Source organism: Nematolebias whitei, chromosome 21, assembly GCF_014905685.2.
Source record: "Nematolebias whitei isolate Nwh7 chromosome 21, NemWhi1, whole genome shotgun sequence".
NCBI lineage: Eukaryota > Metazoa > Chordata > Actinopteri > Cyprinodontiformes > Rivulidae > Nematolebias > Nematolebias whitei.
The window spans coordinates 13,256,946-13,273,848 of NC_056518.1; the positions used below are offsets into that span (position 1 = coordinate 13,256,946).

The window sequence follows — 16,903 nt, forward strand, 5'->3', positions numbered from 1 at the left end:
AAAAAAATCACATCATGTTGCTGCTGATCTGTTTCAATGTTGCTGCTGATCTGTTTCATGTTGCTGCTGATCTGTTTCAATGTTGATGTGTTCATGCGTGCTCATCTGCTCACACGGACTCATGTTCATGTTTGTGCTGATGTTCGACATAATGTTTTTATGTTATGAGTGCTTAGTGTATATTTAGTTGATGTTTTTCTTAGTTCATATCTTAGATGTTATTACTGTTTTTCTTATACATTTTATTGTCGGATGTAACTGGGACCCTGTGTACATAATTTCGCTCCACCACATGTACCACATGAGGTGCGAATGACAATAAAGAAACTCTGACTCTGACTAAATAGGTCTAGGGGAAAAAATATCGGTATTGGTATCGCCCAAATAAGTTTTAACATATTGGCGTATCGGCCAAAAATCCAATATTGTGCATCATTACTCATATAATATAAATAAGGTGTATTAAATCAATTATCTGTATCAGTTTGTTCATCTAGTTTCTCAGTTTACAGCAAAACGCTGAGTCACAACAAATACCGACGTTTGAATTTTATCTAAACTTTTTCTTGTTGACTAAACACCTGAGTTCTGGTTATAAAGCAACTTGAAGGGATGGTTGAAGTTGCCGGTTGCTGTTTGAGTAATTTGCATTCAACACATGAACGTGATTCCATTATAACAAAGAACCGTGACAATGATAGCTGATCTCAGAAATGGGAAATACTGTGTTTATTTTCATGCTTCACTTGGCAGGGTGCCAAACAGATCAATATGTAACCTGGTGGTGCATTCCTCTGAGATTAATAAATGATGGAGCGTCTTGTTGGCCTTCAGGGAAGATGGCCACATCAGAAATTAAACACCTTGAAGGAATGCATATCGCCCGCCATATTTCATGCCAGACTTTTACACTGAAACTCTTTTTATGTTGAAAGAGAACAAAGTTATGGCCATTTTAGCCACATATTTTAATGATGTAATTCTCATGCCTCATTTTGTGATGCAACAACAGAACGAGATGTGAATCATTCTCAGTACTACCTCAACTTTTAACTCAATACCTGTAAAAGTTGCAAGAGTTGTGGCCAGTAAAGTTGATTAGCTTAAATTGGGTTGACTCCAAATGTTATTGAGCTTTAGATGCACACCCAAAGATTACTTTCTGAAAGTTTCACTGAAATCTGCCTAGTGATTGGTGAGATATTCTGCTAACAGACAGACACCGTTTAATCCGACAGTTAATGCTTAAGTTTTACGCTAAAATATTATGCAGCGTGTAGAGCTCAGAGTATTTGTTGTGAATGACTAAATAACTAAATTTTAGCTTAATATCTTCGAAACTCACCGAGTTTGCAGCCATTTTGTATTTGCTCAAGTATTTTAACTGTGGCGTCCGGCTTGAATTGTGGCAACTCCAAAAGGTGATCAGTTGTAGATGAACATCATTCTGAAAGCTTCAATATAATACATCATTTCACTAGAGCCTGATTTATGTTTGGACAGTTTTTGTCCTGTTGAGCTCTCTGAATTGTCAAAATTAATAACCTCATCCAAACCATCCACATTTCTGCTAGATCCCATCCCAACCAGACTGTTTAAAGAGGTATTTCCCCTAATTAATGTCCACATTTTGGATCTGCTTAATTTGTCTTTATTGAATGGTTATGTACCACAGCTCTTTAAGGTTGCTGTAATTAAACCTTTACTTAAGAAGTCTGACCTTAATTCAGAAATTCTGGCCAACTATAGACCTATATCTAATCTAACTTTCAACTCAAAAATTCTAGAGAAAATAGTTACAGGTCAGTTGCGTAAACATCTACAAATAAATAATCTGTTTGAAGAGTTTCAGTCAGGGTTTAGAGCTCATGATAGCACAGAAACAGCACTAGTAAAAGTCACTAATGATATTCTCATGGCCTCAGACAATGGACTTGTGTCTATACTGGTCCTGTTAGACCTCAGTGCTGCATTTGATACAGTTGATCACAATCTTTTACTACAGAGGCTTGAATATGATATTGGGATTACAGGAACAGCTCTAAATGGTTTAAATCATATCTATCTGATAGATTCCAGTTTGTAAATGTAAATAATAAATCTTCTTCATACACCAAAGTTAGTCATGGAGTTCCTCAGGGCTCAGTGCTCGGGCCAATACTCTTTACTTTATATATGCTTCCATTAGGTAAAATTATTAAACAGCATGGAATAAATTTTCATTGTTATGCTGATGACACACAATTATATTTGTCCATTAAACCCAATGAATCCAATCAGTTACTTAGACTACAAGCATGTCTTAAAGACATAAAAACCTGGATGACCCTTAATTTTCTCCTGTTGAACACAGACAAGACCGAGGTTTTGGTTTTTGGACCCGAGCACCTTAGGAATAAAATTTTCAGTCTTTCTCCCTCCTTAGATGCATTAATCTGTCCTCCAGCTCTAATGTTAAAAATCTTGGTGTTATTTTTGATCAGGACACGTCTTTTATCCCCTACATTAAAAACGTTACCAGAACTGCCTTCTTCCACCTGCGTAATATCACAAAGATTAGAAACATCTTATCTAAAAATGATGCAGAAAAACTGGTCCATGCATTTGTCACGTCTAGACTGGACTATTGCAATGGTTTATTATCTGGATGTCCAAATACATCTTTAAAACGTCCTCAGTTGATCCAAAAAGCTGCTGCCAGAGTCTTAACTGGAGTTAATAGGAGAGATCATATTTCTCCAGTTTTAGTTTCTCTCCATTGGCTCCCTGTCAAATCCAGAATATAATTCAAAATCTTACTTCTAACCTACAAAGCTCTCAACAACCTAGCTCCATCTTATATTCCAGATCTTATTGTTCCATATTTTCCTAACAGAGCACTTCGCTCTCAGGCTGCAGGTTTACTTGTGGTTCCTAGAGTTTACAAAAACAGAATGGGAGGCAGATCCTTCAGTTATCAGGCTCCTCTCTTGTGGAACCAACTTCCAGTTTCTGTCCGTGAGGCTGACACATTATCCAGTTTTAAGACTGGGCTTAAGACTTTCCTGTTTGATAAATCCTATAGTTAGTGTCGGCTTGGGTTTCCTGAGCTGTCCTTTAGTTATGCTGCTATAGGCTTAGACTGCTGGAGGACAAACTGACCACACTTTTCTCTCTGCTACTGTCTTTACTTACTCTGCTCAACATTGTAATTATTTTTTCTAACATGTGTTTTTTTTGTCTTTCAGATACACCTGGACCTACCATTCTATGTTCGTCTGTTTCTCCTTCCTGTCCTCTCAAACCAGCCGGTCAAAGCAGATGGCCGCTTGTCCTGATCCTGGTTCTGCTGGAGGTTTCTTCCTTTTGAAAGGGAGTTTTTCTTTCCACTGTTGCCACTGTGCTTGCTCAGGATGGGAGACTGCGACAAAGCCAAGGTTCATCTTGTCTGCTGGATTCCTTAGATAGAGAACTTTACAAGTGGCTTTTATGTAAATGTTCCTGTAAAGTGACCTGAGACAACTTTGTTGCGATTTGGCGCTATATAAATAAACTGAATTGAATTAAGGATGTTCATGAGATAGTTTGCTAACAGACAGAGTTGAACCCAATAGTTAAGAGGGAAACTTTTATAAACAGATCTTACACGACCAGATAGCTCTCAGTGTATCAGCTGGAAATGACTCTCAGCTACCACCACACCAAATTTTAGCTTAGTTTCTGTAAAACAAACATTTTTTGTGTTTGCTGACGTCAGATGGTTGTGACGGCCAAATTGAATGTTGACCCTGAATATTATTTAGTTGTACATCAAATGATTTCCTTCTTGAGCAGACGTTTATTTATCAACGAGGCTTAAGGAAATTTAACTTAAACATCTTACACAAAACTTTTTTTTACAACATTTTTCAAGTCGTTGCGTTTAGAACTAGACTGAACCTTAAATACTTAGAAACACAAATATACACGTTTATTTTGCATATTTTTCCGCTAACATATAACATGTTAAGCCAAAATGTAATATATTGCCACAAGAGCCACTTTACAGAATCTTATATTCCTACAGGATATTGGAAAAACTTGATTTATAAAGCACGCTAACTACGCTACAACGAGACAAAGCCTGAAACAAAGTATTCTAGACTATCTGTCATAAAGAAAGTTTATTTTCCAATTGTGCATGTGACCCTTTGATCGCTTTAAACATCTTGATGTGGCCCTTTGGGAAAAAAAAAAAATGTTGCTCACGTCTGTTCTTGAGTTTCATGAAAATCCATTCAATAGTTTATGAGATATTTTGCTAACGCTACATATAAACAGCACACATAGACAAATACATTGTCACCCTTCTGCTCTCATGGGTGATCATGCCTACCTGGGTTTCACTGCGAGTCCCGGCTTGTTTTTTGCCTCCTACGTTAACGTAGCTGTCCATGAAGAGAGCGGGAACGATTCAACAAAAAAGCTTCAAACTCAACATGTCACCGTTATAATCAATGGTACTCACTCCAGTTTCTTGAACCTCTCGAAGCCAGCAGCAACGTACTGAGCTCCGGTCTTGAGGTCCTGCAGGTCCGTGACCTTGTGGCCCTGCCTGGGGGTGTACAGGGTCCTGACGGCGAGCGGCGCCCCGATGTTTTTAGTCACTTCGTTCAGAAACGCCTCCATGGTAACCACCTGACGCTGGTTAACCACAAACCTCCGCCCACTGTAGAAGGGGTCTCCGTTCCTGTACACCACCACGCTCTTCACCGGAGGCAGGTGAGCTGTGACTGCAGCGCTGGCAGCCATCTCTGAGCAGAAACAAGTCCAAACACTTCACTGTAGCACACATCAACAGAAACAGCGTGCAGTCACTCACAAACTTACCGGAGGATGAAGATCCAAAAGAAGAAGATCAGCTCTGATGCTGCGGTCTGCGTCTTCCTCTGCTCCCCTCACAGACACTACTACTTTGACGGCGGTGAGTATTTCCTGGTTGCTATGGCAGCAGGGCCAGCAATGACTGGCTCTGTGAGCCAAACCATCGGCAGAAAACACAACAAGACTGACAGAGGAGGAGGGGGGAACCAACGGGTGGGTCTGTGCGCTGGAAGCTAAATCAATAACATCCACAGCCTATTTTAAATTATTTAAAGTAAATTACGCACTTTAAAAAGACTGGACAGAGCTATTACTCAAAGGCCTCTCGACAGTTCTGTTCAGCCATCGTTTCATGAGCAACTTGTTTTGCGTGGTTCATTTGACCTTCACGCCTCTCTGCGGCTGTGCAACAACAAAAACTGTGTCATAAGAAACTACCGTGAGAACGTTTGTAAGGGTCCTTGAGCAGCGAGCGACAGCTCCTGCTTTGTGACCCCGACGGGAAATCTGGGCCTCGGAGACGCAGCATAAAATGTGTTTTATAACCAGCAGTCTACTCTAACCTGGACTCAACAGTTTCCCAGTAAAGTTGGACTTTAAACTTGCAAAACACTCACTGAAGCACAGCGCAAAGCAGTGTTTAGAGAAAAATACAATTTATTCATTATTATACGTCGAACTACACAAACAAATACAAATGACAAATGATTTGAAAATAAATATTTATTCGATGTCTCGCAGAGGTGCTGCTTGAGCGAGTTCAGGCGACAGAACCGTTCCACATTAAGTCCAGCTTACGGTACGTTAATCTTCACGACACGCTCAGTCTGTTCTTCAGTGCTAAGTACTGCAGAGGAGAACAAAGACGGTTATTCTGTTGCACAGCTATCTACTAAAACTGAACATTTTCATGAGCACGTACAAAAAGTTTTACTTTTCATGCACTAAATTACATATTGTAAATGAGCAACCGTGCATTTTCTAAAATACCTTTTGTGTGTAGAGTAGGAGGTTACTGTTGAATAGATGCAAAAAAACAGGCTGTGTTTGGATGATTACCTTTTTTCTGCTGTCAATAGCCTGTTGGAGCCAGACCAGTTCCATAGTCAGTGTGTTTCTATGGAGACGCAGGTCCTCTGGGGTTCGGGGCACGTCCTGAGCCAAACGGCACTGCCGAGGGGGACCTGAATAAAAGATTACAGATCCTAAACGTCTCAGAAAGCCTCCACTCTTCAGCTTCATTTTTATGGTCTGCAACAGCAACAAATGTGTCAGAGGTGTTGGAAAAGAAACTGAAATAAATAAATAAAACCTATGAAGAAAGCATGCACTTCGTAGTGATTTTCAAGTTACCTGACTTGTAGATTAGTTTTAGAAAAGTGGAAGTTAAAGGAGGTTTTTTATGGAGTGGCAGAACAGCTTGAATAAGTGAATTTGACAGTGAATCTTAGACGATCTTATATTAGCTCTTATTACTGTTGTTTTTTGTTTTTTTTTACAATTTATACTTTTGTTGGGTGTAACTGGGACCCTGTGTACACAATTTCGTCCACATGTACCACATGTGGTGCGAATGACACATAAAGAAACTTTGACTTTGAATGTCTTGCAGCGCGTGACATAGTTTTCACCTTTACGAGAGTCCCTGTCTGGCTCCACATCATTCCAGATGTTGGAGGACCTCACGCTCTCCATCACCCCTCCATCTGCACCTCCACTAACGCTCAGCCTCTGCTCCTCCTCGTGCCCTCTGGTTGGGATGCTGGGTGAGCAGCAGGCCTGTGAATCGTCTCTTTCCGCCTCTTCTCTCTCCAGCAGCACATGAAGATCTGCTGCCTCCTCTGATGACGGAGCTGAGGTCAGGGGAGCACAGGCTGCTTCTGAAGGCTTGCACGAGGAGCTGACAGGAGAGTCCAGTGGACCGTCCTGAAAACACACAAACTAAAACGATTAGGATTTTTTTTAGATTACAGTCCCTCATGCATCTTTACAGGCTTTTTTTTAATACATATTTAAAAACGTATAATTACATCGTCTGTGAAGAGAGGAATGGAAATGACAGTTTTAGTCCACTTTAAATGGGTCAAGCCACCGTCTATATCTACCACAATCTCCTCAAAGTCTTCACGCGCACGTCGGACTTCACTTCTGACGAGGTATCCGCGTGCACATGCCTATGAAGAGACAAGTATTCAAGTAACGAACGGCTCTGCTAACGACTTAGCAGCTGATTTAGCATTAGCTAAGATACAATTAGCTTGAGAAATATGGCTCTCAAACAGCTGTGAGTAAAGAAACTCAACGTCCTGCTCTACTGGAACGCGGAACTACCGTGGTTACCTGGAAGTTCGAGATTATCTTCGTCCATTTGCTTCTGTCCATTGCTATGGTTACATGACGGCGCTTCTACAAAGAGCGGGACACGAGCTCAAACTTTTTACCCATTTCCGGCGCGCACCCTTCAAATTAAAATTCTAGCCTTGTTACATTTGCAATATTTAAGCACTATTTTTATTTACGTTGGTGAATATTTATAAAATAATATTTTGTACGGCGTAATTAAAATAATTAGGTGCTATACAAATGATTTAAACCGTTTTTAATCGACGCGGTATTTTATTTTGAAAAAACACGCATATGCGGAAGTGAACCCGTGTTTGTGTTCCGGTTGCGATGTTACACTCGTCACATGGCACTTTTTTCTTTAAAGTTTTTAACCACCGCTAACGAAAATGAGTGGTGGTTCAAATCAGAGAACTTTGTTCCAGACTTGGGGTGCCTGCACTTCCCAGAACAAACCAGTTCAACCAGTAAGAGGAGGTAAAAGGGCCGCTGAAGCTCGCGGGACTGCTTCAAGCAGCAACAGAACTCTAGCTCCAACACATCCTCCTAGAATTTCTCCATGGGCAGTAATCGGTCAGGAATCCTTACATGCATCAGAGAAACAAGCGAGGTCAGAGGCGGACATACTTGCTGATGAAGAAGACGATGATGACTTGATGGTAGTAGCTGTCTATGAAGCTGAGAAAAACCTTCAGCTTGAAAATCCCAGCTGTTTTCAAGATCATTCAGCATCTACAAACCCAGCTCTTTCTCCCACCCCATCACGTGGGCGGATATATCCAGACTTTCCAGGCTTTGATAGCTCCTCAGCTAATGTTTGGATCTATCCCACCAACTACCCCATCAGAGAGTACCAGCTGAAGATGTCAGAGGTTGCCTTGTTTCAGAACACACTTGTGTGTCTTCCTACTGGTCTGGGGAAAACTTTCATAGCCTCTGTGGTTATGTACAACTTTTACCGCTGGTATCCATCAGGAAAGATTGTGTTCATGGCTCCCACAAAACCTCTAGTGGCCCAGCAGATTGAGGCCTGTTATAAAGTGATGGGGATCCCTCAGGTACACATGGCTGAGCTGACAGGTAACAAGCCCATCAAAACAAAGCGCAACACTAAAACTTTCCATCATAGGTGTCGTCATGGTCTCTTTGGTGCATCTGTTTTACAGGCAGCACAGCAGCAAAGCAGAGACAAGAGTTGTGGATGTCCAAGCGGGTCTTCTTCCTCACCCCTCAGGTCCTGGTGAACGATCTGTCCAGAGACACGTGTCCAGCCAAGCAGGTGAAGTGCGTGGTGATCGATGAAGCTCATAAGGCGTTGGGCAACCACGCCTACTGCCAGGTAAACAAGCCTTGTTACAATTTAGTACTTCTTTTCAGGAATAATTATTTCTACACACTGTGGTATATAGGTCTGTCGCGATAAACAATAAATCAATTAATCGCACGATAAATGAAAATTATCGACCTCGTTTTCATTGATCGGCTTTATAGTTTCTTCGTGTCTCTCTCTTTCTGAAGACACTGGATGACAAAAGGTTCAACTCAGGTGTTCTTCACAGACCCCTCCCTTTCTCTTTTCTCTTTAAAATCAATTTTAACGATCCAAAATTGCATTTTTGGATCGTTAAAAGCAGCTAAGTTGAGAAGCTAAGCTACGAGCTAAGCTAACAGGCCGACCTCGAGAAAAACCTCAGTCTTGTCGAAGCTCCAAAATTCACAAAAGGGAGACAGCCCATGTCACGTCAAGGGGCCTCCCTCCCATTTTCCTGAAGAGACACGCTGCTCACTCCCTCACTATCCATCCTTCAGGTCAAACAGTCTTATACTGCCATCCAGTGGTCAAAGAAAGGTACTACACACAAAACAAATTGACCAACATTTCTTTTTAAAATTGACAATAATTACAGTAGTAAAGTAGTAGAAGGTTGCTGGTTCAAATCCCGCTCCGGGGGCCTTTCTGGGTGGAGTTTGCATGTTCTCTCTGTGCATGCGTGAGTTTTCTCTGGGTACGCCATTTTCCTCCCACAGACCAAAAACATGCATGTTAGGCTGATTGGTAACTCTAAATTGTCCCTAGGTGTGAGTGAGAGAGTGAATGGTTGTTTGTCTCGTTTGTCTCTGTGCGTCCCGGTGATGGACCTGCGACCTGTCCAGGGTGTCCCTCGCCCCTTGCACAGTGATTGCTGGACATGGGCATTGGCGACCCCCGTGACCCAAAATGTAAGAAGTGGGTAAAAGGTAATAGATGGATGGATTATCGTTTATCGCAATATTTTCTGACACAATTAATCGCCCAGCAAAATTAGTTATCGTGACAGGCCTAACTGTATACCTTTATTTCACAAATGCTAAACTAAAAAAAAGTTATTTTTCTTTTTTAACAAACCGTAGTGTAACTGGACCTCTTCTTCTTGTTCAGGTGATCAGACTTCTCAGCAGCCAGACCCTGCAGTTCCGTATCCTGGCTCTTAGTGCTACTCCCGGAGGAGATGCAAAGGTGAGAATAAAACATTTCAGTCCTAATTTATGAGCTTTAGAGTCGACGTGTCCTTGCATTTGATCTCTGACCTCTCCACCCTCGTGTCGTCTCGTCAGTCCGTGCAGTCCGTGATCTCCAATTTGCTCATTTCTCACGTTGAGCTGCGTTCAGAGGAGAGTGCAGACATTCAGGCTCACTCCCACCAGCGAACTGTGGAGAAAGCGGTGGTTCCTCCGGGTGAGACCCTCTCAGCGTACCAGGCGCGCTACCTGCAGGTAGGCGCACGCAGCGGCTGTGTTGTAACCGTCTCCTCCTGTTGGTCTGCTAATTCCCTGAACGGATTCAGTTCGGCTTCACCAAATTGAATTCAACATTGAATTTGATTTAATTTGATCTCAAATCAGTTTGGTAAGTGGCACTTCAGCTAGAAAACCAAATTTGTATGGACGTCCAACAAAGGAGAGAGGAATGAAAAGGGTAACAGCTTTGACATCTGTTGGAAAAGGCAATTTAATAATCAAATAAAGAACAATTCTGGTTGTTTTTCTTTTATTTGGAATCAAACGCAGGGTATTTTTAAACTGCACATTTTGTTTGTCCCTTTTAAAATTGTTATATATTTGCCTACAGAAAATTTAAATTTCACGACAAACGCACTTCTTGCTAACACACCGTAAATGTATTGATTTATTGTTGGTAAACATTTGAGCTAATAAATTAGCTTTAAGCTACTGTAAAGAAGCGCAACTTTAACCTTTCTGTTTCTTGGGTCTTTGCTGCCACCGTCTGGGCACTGTCATCCTGCGTCTTTATTGAAAACCACTAAACTTGATTCTGAGTCGCACATTTTCTGTCCGTGTGCTTGTTTCTGGGTCAGTTGCTGTTAAATGACTCGTTTATCTTTACAGCTGTTGCACTGCGTGGCCATGCTTTGGTGGACTCAGCTGTCCTGGATTATTAACCAGCGCTTCCTGCTGTCTGTCTGTGGACGTTTCTGCACTGGTTCGTTGTTAGGAATGAAACACCTGGATTGATTGTGGTCCAGCTTCAAGTGCTTCTCCTTCAATTTCCCTTTTTTGTTTCTCTTTAGATTTTAGCAAGATAAATGTTTGTATTCCTGTTTAGTTGGTTTAATTGTATTCACTGTTCCTGCCTGACTGTAGGGCGTCTGCACTCTGCCGGTTAAATTCTGATTTTCTGCCAAAAACACTTCAGTCAGTTGTGAAGTCGTGCTGGCAGAATGTATTCATCGTGGAGGAAGTCATTAAAATGAACCAGTCATGCAGACAGGTGCTTTTTTACTTTCGTTATCGGCCCTTTCGTCACCCGTCAGCAGGTGTTGTCCATCGTTGCTTGCTCCTCTGCGTGGCGGTTCTGATCAGGCTCTGATAGAGGCTTTGCAGACAGATGTGTGTGTTGTCAGGTGCTCAGGATTTGTCTTGAAGGTCGCATGCTTTGTGTTCAGGTGAAAACAGGTGACGTAATTTAGGTTGAAGGAAATTATTCGTTCAAGAAGCTTGAGCACAAGTGTTCTTCTTGTATATGATTTAAGAAAATGTTTCAACACACACTGGAAGTACAGCAGTGCCTCGTGTCTGCGAAGTAGCGACGTTATATTTATTTGAGTATTTTTATATACTGTAATACTTTGTAAACCCTTCCCACACTCTTGCAGTGTTCTAAACTCTTAAATCTACGTCATTTTAACAACATACGTACTGCACTGTATACGTAGCTCCTAAGTTTTACTTAACGGCTGTGCAGAACAGGAGCGGCTCGGTTCTGGTCTGACCAGAGAGATGAAACAAGTCCTGGTGGGCTCTGGATGGAGCCCCGGACCTACAGCGGTGCGGCCCCCACTCTGAAGTACTCGTGGGCCAGCTAGGATCTCTCGGGTTCACAGCTGAGTCTGGGGTTCCAGTTCTGGTTCAGTTCAGTGCAGCCCTTGAGTGCCGAAGTGCATTTTGGGGGTGGGGGGTGGGGGGGCAGACCTTCAGTTGGCTGGCGCAGGACAGGAGGGGGTCAGCTGAGTCCAAGTCTGGATGAAAAAGGTCCCGATGGGCTAAGGAAACAGCCCCGGACCTTCGGCGGCATATCCCTACTCTGAAGTCCTCGTGGGCCAGCTAGGATCTCTCGGGTTCACTTCTGAGTCTGGTTCTGCTCCGGTTCTGGTCCGGTTCGGTGGGTTCTGTGCAGCTCCCTGCATCTGCTGGGTGCCGAAGTCACTGTAGTAAGCGCCAAACTTGTTCCGATCAGATCAAAACTTTCCCTCTGGTATTTCAGCAGAAGGAAACGGGGCTTCTGGGAAATGTAGTCGTTACGATTGGGAATACAGTGTAGGCTTACCGAGAGAAAACTACAAAATGACGGCGCCTGTCCCAAGTATTTTATTTTTTTGTCAACTTTTTACTGTACAGTATCCAGTACTGTCCCAATCACGTGAATGAAATTAAAGTTGACAATCATGTGTCCTTTACATTTTTTTTGGTACAATATTAGGGACTGTACGTTCACAAACCACGATAGAGCGAGTTTACGAAAGTCAAACTGGGAAGTAGCGAGGGACTACTGTACAACAGTATTCATACACCGTTTAGTGTGCAGTTTGAACAACAAGCAGGACTGTAGTGTCTTGGTGTTGAGCTTATTGTGCTACCATCACAGTAACTCGGCACCAACTTCTGTTGTGAACTGGTTGTTTTTATTAAAACTAGGCCCCACAGGACAAAGCAGAGTCTTTTATTGCATTTTTTTTAATGTATAAAGTGTAGTTCATAATCTGTAATAGTTCACTTTCATATATATCCATTTTTTCTTGTATTTTTACAGTTTACTTTTAAAACTGAGATTTAGATGAGCTTGTCCTAGTCATGTAAATTAAGCATAATTTATGAACATGTTTTTTTTTTTCCTGCCCAAATTTACATCACACCATCAAGTTGTGCAGAAAAATAAGTGAAACTTTTTGTTTCAAATATCCAGACAGGACCAGCACATTTTATTCAACAAAGAAAACTACAGCAGCAATAATATGTTGCATGTGGATTATTACAATACATTACAACGTCACAAAACAATAAAAAAAAAGAACAAGAAAGTAAGAAGTAGATTTTTTTTATGAGAAAAACAAAACCTGCCTACATGTATCATGACAGTGCTCTCACAGATCATTGCTATTAACATTCAATTCAAAATCAATTCTTTGGATTTCTCTGTCAAATAAGTGATTTTTAATTCAACTTTATTATAACACTACCAACCCAACCCCCAAAACTATTAATTTTATTGCACACTTTTTGGAGAATTGTGTAAAATATTAACTTCTGGTTTCCAATTACACCCATTCAACATCAGTTTAGATTTATAAACATTCCTGTCAGAGTAAAAATCACCACAGTGATGATTTGGCTCGCTCTCTTTAAATTCCCATCATCTTTGCATTTCTTGACTGATGACAGAATATTAAGAAACATTAGTTTTACGTACAGAACTATAATCACAGTAGATGATCCGTGCACTTATGTTTTGTGGTTGCATCGCTTCTAATTAACAGCAGTGGTGTTCGCAATACATTACTGACGCTAACTTAAAAGGTAGAAAGATTAAAAAGTACACTAATGAATACTTTTAATGTAATATTACCTTGTTTCACCAACTGCAGAGAAAGGATCGAACAGGATCTGTTTGAAGTTTTGATTGTCATTCAGCAGAGAGACCCGTTCTTTGTGTTGGATGCTGGAGCTTTACAGTTTGAAACGCATGAACACGCCGTGTTCACAGTTTTTAAATCACCATCTGTTTTGATGTTAAACATGTTTGAGGACACTAGTTCTGGTTTGGATGATTTCTGTTGAACCGATCTCTGTCCACATCGCTAACAGAGTTGGATTAGGGTTCGTTGTGGCCCGGAAACTGTCTTTGTAAATATTGCAGCCACGGTTGAAACTAAATCTGCAGTATGAGCTGTATTTAAGAGTTTTGGACATACAGAAAGAAAGAATGGAGCAACAGTGACCGCTCCATAAGCAACAGATGGTGCCACCAACATGGCCGACTTAAGGCTGTGTGCCAGCTGAAGCCCGTCTTTGTGAACAGACAGACGGCTGCGTGTTCCTAACACCACTCGATGGCCACCACAACCACAGAGCACCAACAGTTGATACGATCAACATTTGTATTAAGAAAGAAAACGGGTCTGTATCCATCACAAAGCAGGAGGTAAATGCAGTGCTTCTCTACAGCATCTGGTCTGTGTTCATGAGAATATGGCAGTGGTTAAGTACGGTTCCCTATTGCGTGAGGAAAATAAAGATTTATTTAATATGAAAGTGAAGGGCAAAGAAATAAAGTAGGTGTTATTTCTTTGATAAATGAAAACGTATGTGCTCCGGAGTGTGCTAGGCTTGTGGTCACTTCAGATAGGGATGACTAAAGATGATGCACCTGAGGCTGGGGCAGCGTTAAGAGTTTGAGGCTCAAAGGGTCGCAGGCGGGTGGGGGTGGTGGTGCGGCCGTCCCATCAGCGGCGCTCCAGGAACCAGATCTCGTTCTGCCGGTTGCTGTGGGCAGGGTTGGTGTAGCCGGCCACGATGAACGAGTCGTTGACGCACACACCTGGAGAGTCCAGCAGCTCAGCCATGGCGCTGATCTGATTGATGATGGTCACTTCATTGGTGGGACCAGTGAAAGCCCTGTTCAAAGCAGAGGGGGTGGGGGTGGTAATTGACCAATGTGGGTTCAACTTTACACCAATTAATAGTGTAATTCTTAAAGAGTAAGGTCATTTAGAATAAAGGGATGCACGATATTATCGGCATGGTATCAGCTGATATTAGCGTTAAAGTTCAATATCGGACATCGGCCATTCCATCAAAATAACTCACCGATATAAAAGACGCTGTTTTTGTATGACAACCCAGTGACAAGGACGCCTGCAGCACGTGATGACATCACGCACGCCTACCTGATCTCATGACAGAGAGGAAAATTCAGAATGTCGGCGGTATGGAAGGTTTTTTTTTTTTCCGTTGATGATGTCGGACTCTGAATATTTTTGGACTACTTTGAGCCTCGTTACATCGTCCCCAGTCGGAGATATTTTTCTGACGTAACTTTACCCGAGTTACAAGCCGTCATTTCCGACGTCATTGAGAAGCTAATAGCCGATAGCACTTGGGTGAGTTTTACCACAGACATTTGGACGTCAAGTGTTAGCCCCGTTAGCATGATCAGTCCTACAACACAATGGATAGACAAAAACTTTGATCTTAAAAAGTCTGTCCTTCATGCACACGAGTGCAGAGGATCCCACACTGCAGCTAGGAACCTGGAACAAACCTCCACAAGTGAGACAGCATCACAGGTGACTAATGCTAATAAATAACATTTAACACTTTTCATTATAAAAGTTAAAGTGCTCTGCAGATTATATGGCTGTTACTGAATATATGTCACCAGCTCTTACAGCTGTTGCACAATTTTAGTAGCAAATAAGCCTAAATAAGATGCTATGTTCTGACAAAGACAAGTATATAAAATATCAGTATCGGTTATCGGACAAATAAGTTTTAACATATCGGTATATCGGCCAAAAATCCAATATCGTGCATCCCTAAAAGATACATTTGATTTTATTCTCTACTAACCTTGTGTATACAGTAGTGGCAGGCCAGACCTCTATGATGATCTCGTTGTCATCAGGGTGTGGGGGTTGGTCCTGGTGCTCCAGAGGAAGGTAGTACGCCACGGTGACATCTTGAGAGAGCACCGAGTGGTTCGCATCTGTCCTCACTACTGTCAAAATGGGCAGCGTCATGCCGAGGTAGTCACCTATAATCAAGAAAAACGTTTCTAAACGGAAAGCTTGTAGTTTTGAAGAAAACTAATTTCCAGTAAAATAAAGGTCTTGATGGGGTCAAGACGCTACAACGAGAATGTGTTGAATGCTTTGTTGCTTTAGGACTCACGTATGGAGTTCTGCTGGCAGATGTATCTCATTATCCTCATAAAACCATAGCAGATGCTCTGTTCATACGTGTCCTCGCGCATCGTTATACAAGCCCAGTGGCCCTTTTCATAGTGGCGTTTCTCAAACAGCACCTCCCCACACTGGAAAACACAGACAAGATCAAAACACAAGGTTAGAACACCAAGCTGTCTTTTAAGTGCCACTGCAATTACAACTTTTTAGCGTGAGCGAATGTCTTAATAGTTGTGAATTTTAAACTAGAAGTATGTGAAAGCTTTATTTGCACATTCCCGAACCATTTCACAACGTACTAAAACGTGCTCGGAGGTTAGGGCGTTATGACACCTTTGTTTCACTGGAGTCTCCAGACGAGTTTTAATGAACTAATTAAGTGGAGGTAAACCAGTTAGCCCTCTTTATTTATACACTCCCCAAAGGAGTTTAAACAGCGTGGGTGACACGATTGTCCTGAAATAAATAGTGGACCTGCAGTCGCATGATTCATGTCCGTTCCTTAACGTTAAGATGCCTGGTTGTGTTTGTTTGTGTTTTACAAGTGTATGTTTGCAATCAAAGACTTTGATTGTTGTTATTTTGCTATGTGTATAATAGAAACTAAAATGTATCTTTTTTTTAATTATAGTACTCCGCAGTGTCAAACAAACATAAGTACAAATATGGTTAGTAGAAGTATTTCATCTAATGTATGCAAAGATTCAAGCCAGGTTAATTAATCTGGGCCATAAGTAATAGCATTTAAACTCTATAGATTAGAGTCGTTTTATTTTGTGTTCAGTAGAATAGAAAACAGCGTTGTACCAGCTGGCAGCATAGCGTGTCCTGGTTAAAACAAAAGCAGATCAATACCTTCTCTTTTCGCACGAGGAGCGTAAAAGGAACATGCTCTCTTTGACTGCGTCCGTGGTTGTTGCTGCTTAGCTGCTGGATGGGTTCTGCCATATCTGCCAAACAACCAAGCAACATGTTAGTTGTGAATTTAAAATACAGGAGTGGTCCCTCGCTGCTTCGCAGTTCCACTTTGGCGCACTCGCTCTTTCGCGGTTTTTCCATTGTCAACTTTAATATTACTCAAGTGATTGGGACGGTGTGGGATTAAAAGTTAACGTGAGCAGGAACCAACCAATGGGACAAAAAAAAACAAAAACAACTTTGGACAAGCACCACCATTTTGTAGTTTTCTTTCAATAAGCCTATACTGTAATGCAAGTCAAAAGAACTACACGGCCCAGAAGCCAACAGTGCTTCCAGCC

The 16,903-nt window shown here is 41.7% G+C and overlaps 4 protein-coding genes across 4 annotated transcripts in view; 1 reads left to right on the forward strand and 3 right to left on the reverse strand.

The window, feature by feature from the left end:
- The window catches only part of dcdc2b (doublecortin domain containing 2B), a 13,858-nt gene extending 9,088 nt beyond the window's left edge, over window positions 1-4,770 (reverse strand). Inside the window, exons 1-3 of the mRNA XM_037695324.1 lie at window positions 4,487-4,770; window positions 4,355-4,406; window positions 2,519-2,530 (exon numbers count right to left, since the gene is read on the reverse strand). Coding sequence (XP_037551252.1) covers window positions 2,519-2,530; window positions 4,355-4,406; window positions 4,487-4,770 — 348 coding nt within the window. The remainder of the gene's footprint in view (window positions 1-2,518; window positions 2,531-4,354; window positions 4,407-4,486) is intronic.
- An 810-nt stretch (window positions 4,771-5,580) lies between these two features.
- Window positions 5,581-7,232, reverse strand: iqcc (IQ motif containing C). Its single transcript, XM_037694945.1, has 5 exons — window positions 7,183-7,232; window positions 6,873-7,016; window positions 6,474-6,768; window positions 5,902-6,026; window positions 5,581-5,689 (listed from the first exon to the last, which is right to left on the reverse strand). The coding sequence occupies exons 1-5, from the start codon at window positions 7,222-7,224 to the stop codon at window positions 5,654-5,656; spliced, it is 642 nt and encodes a 213-aa protein (XP_037550873.1). The 5' UTR covers window positions 7,225-7,232; the 3' UTR covers window positions 5,581-5,653.
- A 342-nt stretch (window positions 7,233-7,574) lies between these two features.
- fancm (FA complementation group M) overlaps window positions 7,575-16,903 on the forward strand; it is a 49,087-nt gene continuing 39,758 nt past the window's right edge. Inside the window, exons 1-4 of the mRNA XM_037695326.1 lie at window positions 7,575-8,265; window positions 8,352-8,524; window positions 9,605-9,682; window positions 9,781-9,939. Of these exons, the coding sequence (XP_037551254.1) occupies window positions 7,575-8,265; window positions 8,352-8,524; window positions 9,605-9,682; window positions 9,781-9,939 (1,101 nt within the window). The remainder of the gene's footprint in view (window positions 8,266-8,351; window positions 8,525-9,604; window positions 9,683-9,780; window positions 9,940-16,903) is intronic.
- soul3 (heme-binding protein soul3) overlaps window positions 12,667-16,903 on the reverse strand; it is a 10,258-nt gene continuing 6,021 nt past the window's right edge. The window contains exons 2-5 of the mRNA XM_037695280.1: window positions 16,500-16,594; window positions 15,631-15,772; window positions 15,310-15,493; window positions 12,667-14,355 (exon numbers count right to left, since the gene is read on the reverse strand). Of these exons, the coding sequence (XP_037551208.1) occupies window positions 14,184-14,355; window positions 15,310-15,493; window positions 15,631-15,772; window positions 16,500-16,594 (593 nt within the window). The 3' untranslated portion in view covers window positions 12,667-14,183. The remainder of the gene's footprint in view (window positions 14,356-15,309; window positions 15,494-15,630; window positions 15,773-16,499; window positions 16,595-16,903) is intronic.

What these genes read in the sequence shown, in the direction of transcription:
- iqcc (XM_037694945.1), bottom strand. Translation starts at nt 7,224, where the DNA reads ATGGACAGAAGCAAATGGACGAAGATAATCTCGAACTTCCAG. An exon ending in AGATAATCTCGAACTTCCAG is followed by an intron (nt 7,017 to 7,182) that starts GTAACCACGGTA and finishes GTCTCTTCATAG; the next exon opens with GCATGTGCACGCGGATACCT. An exon ending in CTATTGACAGCAGAAAAAAG is followed by an intron (nt 5,690 to 5,901) that starts GTAATCATCCAA and finishes TCTCCTCTGCAG; the next exon opens with TACTTAGCACTGAAGAACAG.